This window comes from Narcine bancroftii, chromosome 9 (genome assembly GCF_036971445.1).
Source record: "Narcine bancroftii isolate sNarBan1 chromosome 9, sNarBan1.hap1, whole genome shotgun sequence".
Taxonomy (NCBI): domain Eukaryota; kingdom Metazoa; phylum Chordata; class Chondrichthyes; order Torpediniformes; family Narcinidae; genus Narcine; species Narcine bancroftii.
Window position 1 is genome coordinate 62,904,513 of NC_091477.1, and position 13,292 is coordinate 62,917,804.

Sequence of the window (13,292 nt, forward strand, 5' to 3'; positions counted from 1 at the left end):
CAGAAAGGGAATGGAAACAGAGGAGAGAATTGAGAGGATAGAGGAAAGATTGGATGGAGGGGAAATGAAATGGTTGCATGGGAAAAGGATAGGGTAAAGATGTGTGAGAGAATAGACATGTGAGGAGGAACACAGTTAAGATTGTGGGGGGGGAAGAAGAGTAAGGAATGGAGAGCCACAGTGGAGTTCCTGAAAAAATGGATACCAGACATCGTGGGGAGGGGACAAAATAGGAAACAATTTGGAAATAGAATGGGTCCACAGGTCTCTCACCCTGTGCCCACCGATCTCTCACCTTGCACCCGGGGCCACACCAACGCCATGACCTATCCTAGTGAGACTCCTAGGCTATCAGAATAGAGAGAGGAATTTGAGGGCAGTGGTGGTGGGGGCAAAAGTAAGGCAGAGGTCTAGTGGAATATGAGTCGGGGGGAAAGTCTTATTCTATCTGGACGTAAGTGCAGGACAGAATTTAATTTGGTTAAAAAAAGAATTGGAAACAAAAAGGAATTGAATTTACCCTCCTTCACTTGGCAACGTTGAGTGGAAAGAAGGGGCGGGAGGGGAAAGAAGGTTTTTTTAAGGAACCGAAGGAAGCAATGGACTTTGTATGATCCCTGCCACTGCTATGAGACGAAACATAAATGTAAAAAAAGGGGAAAGAGGGATTCAGGAGAAGATTGGATTGTAAATATTGAAAGTGTGGGGACTACAGGAGGGTTGTGTTTCTTTATACAGCATTAGTGTTTGAAGAGTGAGCTGAAGGAGAAGGAAGATGAAGAAGAAGAAGAGTGATGGGGAGAATGAAATGGTGTGTAGGAAAGGGATAGGGTAAAGATATGGGAGAGAATAGACATGACAGGAGCTACAGAAAGAGAGGGAGTGTTGGTCACCTCAAAATAGGGGGAAATTGGTGCTAACAGTTTAGTTATTGATGCAAATTGGGGAGAGAAAAGAAAGAAGAAGAGTTTTTTGTTTTGCTTTGGAATGTGGGTTTTAGTTTTGTTGACTTGTTTAACTTTTATCTGGAGCATTGTTGCCTGTGCCAAGGACCTACAGAGGAGAATCAGGATGGAAGCTAAGTATCAGGGGACAAGAGGAAGGGGAAGAGCATAATGGAGTGGTCAATTAAATTTGTGAGTTTAATGTAAATGGGATAAATGGGTCGATTAAGAGAAAAAGAGTCTTGGCTCACCTAAAAAAAAGATGTAGGTGGACATAGCAATTCTTCTGGAGACCCATCTAACAGAACAAGAGTATTTAAAGTTATAAAGGGGGTGGATGGGTCAGATGGCAATGCCCTCCTTCAATTCCAAGGTCAGGGCCATGGCGTTCTATTCCATCCAACCAACACTACTCCTCATGAGCTCCTATTCACTTTCAAAAGAAGGTCAGCATCGGGAACTACACTCCCAATCTGGCTCACCACTCCTGGTCCAGTCCTTCTCAGGAAGCACATGAGGAGAAGCAAGACCGACCCCCTGGTGGAAAGGGTGAAACTGCTTCACACCAATCCCACGTACAAGTACCCAAATGGCAGGGAAGACCCCGTGTCCATCAAGGACCTTGGATCTGCAGGAATAGAGGGTCTGTTGCCTCATGCCATGAGAGCCACGGAGCTCATTCTCGCTGCCCCCAGTCAGGGCCTTAGGGGATCTGGTTCAGGAGGAAAGTGCATCCCCCTCTACCTTTGAGCTGGAGACCTAGCCCACCTCTCCTCCCTCACAAGGGGACCAGGAGACCCAAGGAGTCCAAGGCCTCCCAGTGCTACGGCACACCACCAAGATCTCCAGACTCCTGGACCGATTAAATTTGTAAATAACTGCATATTTTTCAACCAATTTTTCAGAACCTGTGTTCACTGTCTTCATTCACAGACCCTAAATTCTGCAGGAAGGGGTGAAAGCAGTGAACTGGGATTCACTGGTAGTGTGTTGTGCTGATGGCTGGCTCCACCCACATCTGCTCATATTTAACCCTGGGGGTTTCCCACCTAAACCCAGAAATGTTCTGAAGACTACTGTGAAACCCTACCCTTGGTTATAAGCTAATAAAAGCGTTTATTCTCCCTTCAGTTGTGAGAGCTTTTATTCACACTAGAGGGTGTCAGCGTGGGTTTTCCTCCCACTGTTCAAAATGTACCAGGCGTGTAGGCTAATTGGGTGTAATTTGGGCAACAAGGACACATGGGCTGAAATAGCCTGTAACATTTACATTTACTCATTCAGCCTGATGACTGTATTTCGCTGCAACCTATTCAAGTTCATATTCTTGTGATTTGCAGCAGTAGATTCATATCTTGCAGCAAATCATCTTTGCATTGATGCATGATATCAGACATGGTTTCAATATTGTACCACACAACATGCGGACTATCCAGGCACTCAAGGATTCCCACCAACGAAAGAAAAATCATACATGATGAAAAATCGGTCAACAGGAGACTCTTGCTCTGGGGTCAGCTTTGCTTTCAAGTGAAACAGACTGCCTCATAATAGTTTCATCATTTAGAAAATTTCTAAATCTCTTTTATTTTCAGGCCTTTTAAACCTCAATAACTAATACGCACTCAACAAACAGTACCAGATCAGATCACAACTTGCATGTCAGAAAAACAACGAAGATGATTCTGTCTGATTTGTTGAGCTAATAAACCTAAGTAAAAACAAAAGTAGGTTAATGGCAGAGGAAATAAAATGAGAGACCGCAGCTCTTCCTGTTCCTCTGTGTGTGTTGGTCACTGATAAGAAGCAAGTCATGAACAGGAAATCCGTTAAAAGCCAACTTTCAACCAACTCTGAAAGCTTATACGGGGGGAAAAAAGGACAGGCAGTAGTTGTATCCAATATGGCAGACATAGTGGAAAACAGTACAGACCAGGTCCCCAGTCACCAAGATGTCGAGCAGCTGACAGAAAGCTCGTCTGACGGGAAGGTTGCATTTGACGACAGCGGGCTCTCTGCTGTGCTACAAAGTGGCTTGGAGAATCTGAGGCTGGAGAGGTCCCTGACAGATGTTGTGCTGTGCGTGGAAAGCAGAGAGTTCTCTTGCCATCGGGTGGTTCTGGCTGCAGCCAGCAGTTACTTCAGGTAGGCAAAACACAGTCCGACCTTTCTTTGTTCTTGTGTCAGGCATGTTGGACATTTCTTTTGCATTTACCTTTGCAGCTGAGCCTTCAGCAGTAGTGGATTCTCACTACAGTTATAACTTCATGAAAATCTTTGCTATGCTGTTGCCCTTTAATAAGTTCATTAAAACTTCCAGCTTTAATCAAACCTTCACTTACCTGAATTACATTAAATTACTCATTTTCAAATTTGTGCTTTTGAAGTACCAGGGATATTTTTTAACTGTGTCAAAAGTGTTACATACGTAAATACACTTTGTTGATAATTTGAGTTAATCTACTCAGTGGGAGGTCCAAGCGTCACCCAGCAGAAAAATAACAACATGATCAATAAGGGTGCCTCCATTTTCATTGAGTTTGTCTTCCACAAACCCAAGAGAGGTCACCCATGGAACAGGTTAACTCCGATGAACAATTTGAAGGCTGTCACACCCCTTTGACGTGGATATAAATATCACAAGGTATTTCACAGCCACAAATTTAACAAAGAGCCACACTAATACAATATCGGATGGTGCCTGTAAGAAGTTTGCACGTTCTCCCTGTGTCCACATGGGTTCCTTTCGGGTGCTCCAGTGTCCCCTCATGTTCCAAAGATGTACGGGATTTGGAGGTTAAGAGACTGGTGGGCTGTATCTTTAGATTTAACTTTAAATAAGGTAAAAATCTGATTCAATATGCAAAATGGTGAGAAAGAGTGGAAGCTGAGAAATCTTATGACCGAAAATTTAAGGAAGCCTATTTGTCCAATTGGACAGAGAAAAGGAGCTATGCAACCAACTGTATCTCATCTTGCATCCCATGTATGGTTCAGTGTGCACCTTATCATTGATAAAGAGAAAAAAATGGCATAACATCTTTTACAGTATCGAATCTTTAAAACATACATCCAAACCAACAGATTATTTTCTGTGTAGTTAGGATTGTTATGTAAGAAATCACAGTAGCCAATTTGCATACAGCAGGTTCACAGAGATAACTGGTGGATCATGACCAGATAAATTATGTTTATACTTGTAATTTTTAGCTTGAATGATGTGCCCATTATTTTGTTTTGCGGAAACCACTTAAACATACCGTCTAAGTTTCACCAGTGATAGACATTCATGCAAAGTTAAAGTGGCCTTCCTGTTACTGGTGAATAATGTTCAACACTCCAAGAAGATGCCTTTGAACTACAAAAGTGAAGCAAGATCAATAGTTCATCTGACAATTAGCTCATCCTCATCTAACAATGTCATACAACAAGATAATCATCTTTATTTAAAGGTCACTCTGTGATTCCCTTGTCCACTCCTTCCTTCCCACCAATTGTTCCCTTAGTACCTACCCCCTGTGACCGCAAGACACGTACCCACACCTCCTCCCTCACCACCAGTGGAGCCCAAGCAGACCTTTCAAGTGAAGCAACACCTCACTACCGAATCTGCAGGGGTCATCTACTGCATCTGGTGCTCCCATTGTGGCCTCTTCTACATCGGAGAGACTGGATTAAGAATGCAATCCATTTCAAATCCCTCCCCTGTTCCTGTCTGTACATGGTGCCATGCACTGCCAGACTGAGATCACCAGAAAATTTAAGAAATATCACCACATTTTCCATCTGACGCTCTTCAACTAGGTGGCATGAACATTAACTTCTCTGGTCCCCATTAAGGACCACCTTTCCCCCCACCCATCTCTTCCCTTCCCAAATCTCTATGTCACCTTTCCTCTCCTGTCCTATCCATGTTCAGTTACGATTTTTGCCTGTTGATCTGTGCTCCTCCCCATGTCCAATCTTCCCTCCTCCTCATGACCCATCTTCCCTCCTCCTCCTGACCCATCTTCCCTCCTCCCCATGACCAATCTTCCTCCACATAACCAATCTTCCCTCCTCCTCATGACCAATCTTCCCTCCTCCTCATGACCAATCTTCCCTTCTCCCCATGACCAATCTTCCCTCCTCCTCATGACCAATCTTCCCTTCTCCCCATGACCAATCTTCCCTCCTCCACATGACCAATCTCCCTCCTCCCCAGTATTTATATTCAGGAGCCTTCCTGTCTTTTGCTCAGACTGTGGTGAAGGCCTCAGAGCCAAAATGTTGGTTATTTAATATTTATCTCCTTTGGATGCTGCGAGATCTGCTGAATTCCTTCACCATTTAATTTTTTTACTACAATCACAGCATCTGCAGACTTTCGTGTTTCACCTCTTGGCCTTCTTCATTTGCCACGTCTTTCTTCAAAAGTGCCAAAATGAGAAGATTATATGACTGTGGTAATTCAGGCAAATTCTCCCACAAACTCTGAGAGGTGGTCTGATTGCCTGGTTTGGCAATACAAGTGCCCAGGAATGCAGAAAGCCGCAGGAGATACAAACATTATCAGGTCCATCACAGGCTGTGGCCTCCCGTCCATTGTGGACATCTATTGAGACACTGCCTCAAGAAGCCAGTCAACATCAGAAAGGGCCCCCATCACCCTTGTCACAACCTCTTCTTATTGCTACCTTTGGGCAGAATTTACAGAAGTCTGAAAACCAGCCCTTCGAGGTTTAAGAATAGTTTCTTTCCAACCCCTCTCCGACTCTTGAACTTTCCCTTGGCTTGACCCCTCCCTAGGTAATTTTGTAGTGAGTGACTTTCTAGTTGGAGAGTTGGTGGGGATTGGTCCCACTGTAGGTAAAATGATTCCATCTGGATATATATGAGGAGACCCCAAAAATCCTTAAGCATTGTTTTGCAATGAAGGAAGGAAATGTAAACAGTGTGGAAAAGTAGGAATTATTGTAGCAGAATTTTGATAGTGGTTTGACAATCTGTTTCAATGCTGCTGGTGGAGGTATGGAACTGTCCGGAAAATATTCCCTTGCTCTTCTTTAAACAATGTCTAAATGACGTAAGAACTCATCAGGCATCACCTCTGATAGTTCTAAGTATCATCCTCACTCAATGAACTTTTAAACATTTCAGACTTACAGGCAATACTGATGATAATGCTTCGTCACACACAGGGTCCATTGAAACCATTATTTGCTGCAGCTGAACAGGTACTTCATGAAAACATAACTACATTAGTATATATTAAATTAAAAATAGACAATAAGAACCAAACAATTAAGTAACTTACCATTGTGCAAGAAAAAAGTGGCTTTACAATTGTTCAGAGTGTAAATGCCAAACCACGACTGACATTGCTTATTGCATTGGGTGAACTTGGAAAGGTTTGAGAGTATGTGGACAGTTAGAACAACAGCTATAGAACATTACAGCACAGAAGCAAGCCCCTTTGTCCCTTCTAGTCTGTGGCAAACCATTTTTTTTGCCAAGTCCCATTGACCTGCCCAGTCCATGGCCCTTCATACGTCTCCCATCCATGCATCTGCCAAAATTCTTCTTAAATGTTAAAATTGAGCCTGCATTCACTTCAGCTGGCAGCTCATTCCACACTCCCAACACTCCCCTAAATATTCTGCCTAAACTTTTCCCCTCTCACCCTTTACCCATGTCCCTGGTTTGTAGTTCACCCAACCTCAGTGGAAAAAAGCCATCCTACATTTACTCTGTCTATCTCCCTCATAATTTTAAATACATCTATCAAATCTCCCCTCATTCTTCTACACTCAAGGGAATAGTCTTAGTAAATCTTCTCTGCATTCCTTCTATCTTATTAATATTGATATCGTTCTGCTTACCATACTACATGACAACGGTGGTAACAACAGAGTGAACACAGAAGAGATTCACCAGGAAGTTGCTTGGAATGGAGATCCGGATTATAAAGATAGATTTGACAGGCTACATTTATTCACATCGGAATTTAGAAGGATATACGGTGACCTAACAGAGGTTTATGAAAGATAGATTTAGAGGATACAATTTTAAGGTGAAAGGGAGCAATTTAAAAGAGATCTGTTTTTACACAGGTTTTTTTTCCACAGATGGGGATCTGAGATGAACTGTGGGAGGAGGGGAATAAGAGAAATATAATAAATTTAAAAGGCACTTGTCCAGAAACTTGCTTAAAGTGTAGAGGGATATGAAGACAAATGGGATTAGTGCAGACAGGCAGTGTGTGTGAGGTGGGCTGGAAGGGCCTGTGTCTGTGCTGCATGGATGTATTATGAAGAGGCCTTGGTTAAGGAGAAGGACCTTGTTTCAGGCACCAGCTTGGTTTCAGGTCACAGTTGTTAATATTTAAGGAAGGAAACGGCTTTTTGAGCACAAAAACAAAAAAGGGAAAGCAACACAACCATGAATAATCAAAGAAGATAAGAATGATATTACATCCAAAGAGGTGTTACATAAAATTGCCAGAGAAATGGAAAGTCAAGGGATTTAGAGCCTTTTAGAATTCAGTAAAAAAAAGTGAGATAGATGGAACAAATGAAAATATAAAATAGAGTAAAATCTTTTATGAGTACACCAAAATAAAAATACGAGAAATGAAAACAAATGTAACTCTCTTCCAATCAGAGGAAACCAAAGCAGATCATTACGAAAAGAAAATCAAAAAACGTCTGTTGATATTAGAAATGTGAAGTAATAAAGGAAATGAGAGAAACACTCAGCAGGACAGGCAGCATCTGCAGAGAATGTGTCAGGGTTCACCTGCCAGGTTATATCGTCTTCATCACATCTGCTCAGGTGAAGGGAAGATCATGCCTAACCAAATGAAATACAATGTTGAGAAATGTACGGTTGCACATTTTGGAAGAGGAAATAAACAGGCAGATTATTATTTAGATGGGGAGAAAATTCAAAATTCAGAAAAGCAAAGGGATTTGGGGGTCCTCGAGCAGGATACCATAAAGATTAACCACCTGATTGGTTCGGCAGTAAAGAAAGCGAATGCTATGTTGGCAATCATTTCAAGAGAAATAGTATATAAGAGTAAAGAGGTGTTGATGAGGCTCCATGGGGCACTGATGAGACCTCATTTGGAGTAACTGTGCAGTTTGGGGCCCTTTATATTTGAAGGGATGTAATAATTTTGGAGGGAGTTCAGAGAAGATTTATCAGAATGATTCCTGGAATGCAAGGGCTAAAATATGAGGAAAGTTTAGAGACTCTTGAACTATATTTGTTGGAGTATAGAAGAACGCGAGGGGATCTCATTGAAACATTTTGAATGCTGAAAGGATTGGACAGAGTAGATGTGAATAAGATGTTTCCCCTGGTGGGTGAATCCAGGACAAGAAGGGACAGTCTTAGAATTAGAAGGTACCCATTTAAAACAGAGATGAGGAAAATTTTCTTTAGCTAGAGGGTCATGGATTTGTGGAATTCGTTGCCACCTACAGATGTGGAGTCTGGATCAATGGGGGAGATAAGGAGCAGATTGATAGTCAAGGTATCAAGGGATATGGGGAAAAAGCAGGAATTTGGAACTAGATGTGAGAACTGTTCAGCTCAGGGTGGAGTTGCAGAACAGATTCGATCTTCTAATTTTGACTTGAAACATGGACTCTGAGACCTACTGAATGCCTCCAGCATTTGATTTTTTAAATTCAGATTTCAAGTGTCTGAAGCTGTTCAGTTTTCTTTTTAAAATATTTTAATTGGTTTTAATAAAAAAAATATGAATAATACAATTCAAAAAAATGATATGGATAGTTGTGGAACCCATGGAGAGGGTGCAGAGGAAATTTATCGGGATGTTGCCTGGATTGGGAAACAAGTCTTATGAGGCAAGGTTAGAAGAGCTGGGACTTTTCTCTTTGGAGCGTAGAAGGATGAGAGGAGACTTGATAGATATTTATAAGATCATAAGAGGCATAGTTAGGGCAGACAGCCAGCACTTGCTTCCCAGGGAAAGATCAGCAAACACCAGAGGATATATTATCTTGTTATGCTTCACTTGTTTAAGCATAGCAAGATAATTCTCCCAAAAAAGATGTTTATGATTCTTTGTAATTGTAATGCTAAAAAGGTAAATTGACTTTTAATAATCTTAAAAGGAGAACCATCATACAATGCTGCAGAAGAATTCAATGGAAGAAGTTTGTTTTTGTACACATTCAATTTATATCCTGAAAATTGACTGGATTGTGAAAGTAAAGAAATCATATGGGAAGAGGAAAACTGGATCCGAGATGAAAAGTAAGAGATCATCTGCATATGTTCAATCCCTTTCTACATATTCCGAAGAATTCCCAACACTCACAAGATGCATTTGCATCTCCAGATCAAATAATAAAGGACTTAAAAGATATCCTTGATGAGTGCTATGTTGCAGATTGAAAGGCTGAGATTGTTGTAAATTAATAAGAATTGTGGCAGATGGCTGTGAATACAATAATTTAACCCATGCACCAAAATTAAATTTTTCATGGGTTCTAAGAAATATGCCCATTCTATGCGATCAAAAGCTTTTTCTGCATCCAGTGAAAGAATACACTCTGTTTTTCAAGAGGGAAAATACATAATATTTATTAAATGACATATTAAAATAGAATATTGGTTTTTAATAAACCCCTGTCTGATCTTCAGAAATAACTGATGGTAATTATGGGCCCAATCCTGGCCAATGTCCCCAAGCAGAGTGAAATCATGCCCATGGGCAATTTGTATGTAATTAGCCTCAACTACATTTACTGGAACTGAAACCCGAAAAATTGTGCTTCCAGTTAGGGTGTGACATGGAGTAGACATCCCCATCCTATTAGCTAAAATTTTAGAATCAACATTCAGTAAGGAGATTGGTCTATAGGAGGAACATTCAGTGTGTCTTTAATTTTCTTCACAATTAAAGATATGCAAGCCTCATTAAATGAATCTGGAAGTTTACCCTGTTTAAATGAATCGGCAATTTTAAAAATTCCACAGGAGACCCATTGGATTCCAGGCCTTTTTCATGATAAATAATAATTCTAATTCCATTTCCACTGGTAATAACAGTTTGTTCAGTATGAACAATGACCTCTGCCTTGCAGACCAGAAAGTACAACTCCATAAGTTGGAACCAAAAAGACCATAACAATAAAGCACCCTGGTAATGCCAGAAACCCATTAACCGACCCCTTTTTTTTCCCCTCGACCCACTCCCCAAGGCTGTCGAATAGACCAGCAATATGCTAATTATTTCTGGAAAACCACCATCTTCCAGTATAAATTAGATGCTCCTGGTCTAAAGCAAAAATAATAAGTATTACTCCCATTACTATTCATGCCAGACAAAAAGAAGCCGGGTTTCATCTAAATCACTGTACGTGTCAAAAAAAGGTTACAGACTTCTCATAATTTTTTAAAAATGTGTTTCAGGATATAAAAAATTTCTATCCCATTTTGATGGAACAATCTTAATCACAAATGCAATAAAAGTATGTCAAATTCTGATCCTTCAACCATCCTAAATTAAATTAACTCACAATATTAATACTTTCCCTATGAAAGCCTTAAAAACCAATGAATGAACCTTTAACATACTAAAATTCAATCATTGGTTCAAAACAGCCATTCAACAGAAAGAAAAGAGAGAATGTCATTTAGAAGTCAGAGCAGGAAGTTTACGAATGAACTCCAGAGCATCCTCCACTGAACCAAACCATTTCTTGTAACTACTGGGAAGAGAGAGATGCAAAAACATGTTGCGAACAGCAGTGAAGGCTTGTACACATGCTTGTATAACTCAGACATAACTTCCCTGCTTCACGAGGCTAATCTTCCACGATTTTGAAATTTTTCTCATGGTATTGCAGTGCATCTTTACGATGGCCTTCACAGATGAGCAGTTCCTTCTTTTGACAGTGATGTAGGTGTATAACCAAAAACACTGTTTTGCCCTGATTTAAGCAAAGGCAAGAATGAACAATGCACTCTGTCAAGCTCCAGTCATTTTAGAAACATCTCGACCCCAAACACCATTACCAAAAAATCAGAGAAAAATTCAGCTAAAGAAGTAGTGACCAGTTATGAATCGAAGAATATTATCTGATGCATTCCTATTCTTAATAAAACCTGTTTGATCAATATGTATCAACTTATGTAAGTACTTGGCAAGCTAGTTTGCTAACACTTTTTCTATAATTTTATAATCTACATTCAATAAAGAAATAGGTCTATATGAAGACACTTTCAATGGATCTCTATCTTTTTTTGGAATGATAGTAATTAATGCACTCGAACAAGATTCCGGTAGCACCTGTTCTTCAGTTATTTGTTGTAGTACATCCCCAAACACAGAAGATAAGTCTTCATAATTTTTTAAAATCAAATTCCATAGAGAATCCATCATTCCCCCAGTGACTTTCCATTTGGCATCTCCTGTATAGCATCCTTAATCTCAAAATCTGTAAACAGAGATTCCAATTCCATAACATCTTCCTCCCCTAATACAGGTAACATTAATTTAGATAAATAAGATTCAATAGAACCATTATCCTGTTTCCCCTCAGAAGTATATAATCTTTGATAAAAATGAATAAAACTGGTCATTAATTTCTTGATGTTTATAGGTAACTATTGAATTCTTTTTAACAGCATTAATAGTCCATGAAACCTGTTTAGTTTTTAATTGCCATGCAAGTACCTTATGTGCCTTCTCACCCAATTCATAGTAACGCTGCTTAGATTGATTAATTAAACACTCAAATTAATAAGTTTGCAATGTATTATAACAAAATTTCAAGTTTGCCAGAGCCGTTTTTTAAAATATTCTGTCACATCTTTCTGAAATTCCTTCTCGAACTCAGTAATTTGTTTCTCCAACTCTAAACTCTCTGCCATATATTGTTTCTTAACTCTCGTAGTATAACTAATGATCTGCCCTCTTAAAAAAGCTTTCAGTGGATCCCATAATACAAAACGACTATCTAAGAATTAACATTTTCAGCCAAAAACAAAGTGACCTGTTACGAACATAGGAACATAGGAAGTAGGAACAGGAGTAGGCCAAAAATGGCCCATCGAGCCTGCTCCGCCATTCAATACGATCATGGCTGATCTAATTTATGACCTAACTTCACCTACCTGCCTTCTCCCCATATCCCCTAATTCCTCTATCATGTAAAAATTTATCTAACTGAATTTTAAATATGTTTAATGAGGCAGCCTCCCTGGTTAGAGAATTCCAAACATTCACTACTCTCTGGGAAAAACTATTTTTCCTCATCTCTATCCTAAATCTACACCCCCAAAACTTGAGACTGTGTCTTCTCATTTTAGTTTCCCCGGCCGGCTCAAAAAACCTCCCTACATCTATCTTATCCATACCCTTCATAATCCTATATGTTTCTATAAGATTTCCTTTCATTCTGCTGAACCCGAGCAAATACAATCCTAGATGATTTAATCTTTCATCATAAGTCAACCCCTTCATCCCAGGGATCAACCTAGTAAACCTCCTCTGGACCGTTTCCAAAGCCAGTATATCCTTTCTCAAATATGGAGACCAGAACTGGACACAGTACTCCAGGTGCGGTCTCACCAGTACCTTATACAGTTGCAACATTACCTTCCTACTCCTGAATTAAATTCTTCTAGCGATGAAGGCCAACATTCCATTTGCCTTCTTAATAACCTGCTGCACCTGCAACCTAACTTTTTGCGATTCATGCATAAGCACTCCCAAGTCCCTCTGCACAACAGCATGCTGTAGTTTTTTACCCTTTAAATAATATTCAGCTCTTATATTTTTCTTGCCAAAGTGGATAATCTCACACTTACTAACATTGTACTCCATCTGCCAGACCTTTGCCCACTCATCCAGCTTAACTATATCCCTCTGGAGACTCTCCACAACCTCATTACAATTTGCTCTTCCACTCAATTTGGTGTCATCCGCAAACTTGGCTACACCACATTTTATCCCCTCCTCCAAGTCATCAATGTAAATGATGAACAGTTGTGGGCCTAACACTGACCACTACGGCACACCACTTACCACTCTCTGCCAACCTGAATAACTCCCATTTATCCCGACAATCTTCCTCCTGTCAGACAACCAGTTTTCAATCCAGGCCAATATACATCCCCGGACTCCACTGTCCTGTAGCTTACTGATAAGTCTCTTGTGCGGCACCTTATCAAACGCTTTCTGGAAATCCAAATATACAACATCAACCTGTTCCCCTCTATCCACCGCACCCATTATATCCTCAAAGAATCCTAACAAGTTTGTCAAACAAGATCTTCCCTTTCTAAAACCATGCTGCGTCTGCCTGATTGAACCCTTACGTTCCA

At 40.3% G+C, this 13,292-nt stretch overlaps 1 protein-coding gene across 2 annotated transcripts in view; it reads left to right on the forward strand.

Annotated features, from left to right (window-relative positions):
* Positions 1-2,785: 2,785 nt before the first annotated feature.
* Positions 2,786-13,292, forward strand: part of klhl6 (kelch-like family member 6) — a 72,878-nt gene continuing 62,371 nt past the window's right edge. Inside the window, exons 1-2 of one of the 2 annotated variants that reach the window (XM_069899320.1) lie at positions 3,000-3,089; positions 9,071-9,212. Coding sequence is in view for 1 of the 2 variants with exons in the window: in XM_069899318.1 (XP_069755419.1) it covers positions 2,848-3,089 (242 nt within the window). In the remaining variant the exon portion in view is untranslated. Of the gene's footprint in view, positions 3,090-9,070; positions 9,213-13,292 lie in introns of both variants that reach the window. The other variant, XM_069899318.1, reaches the window with a different exon arrangement.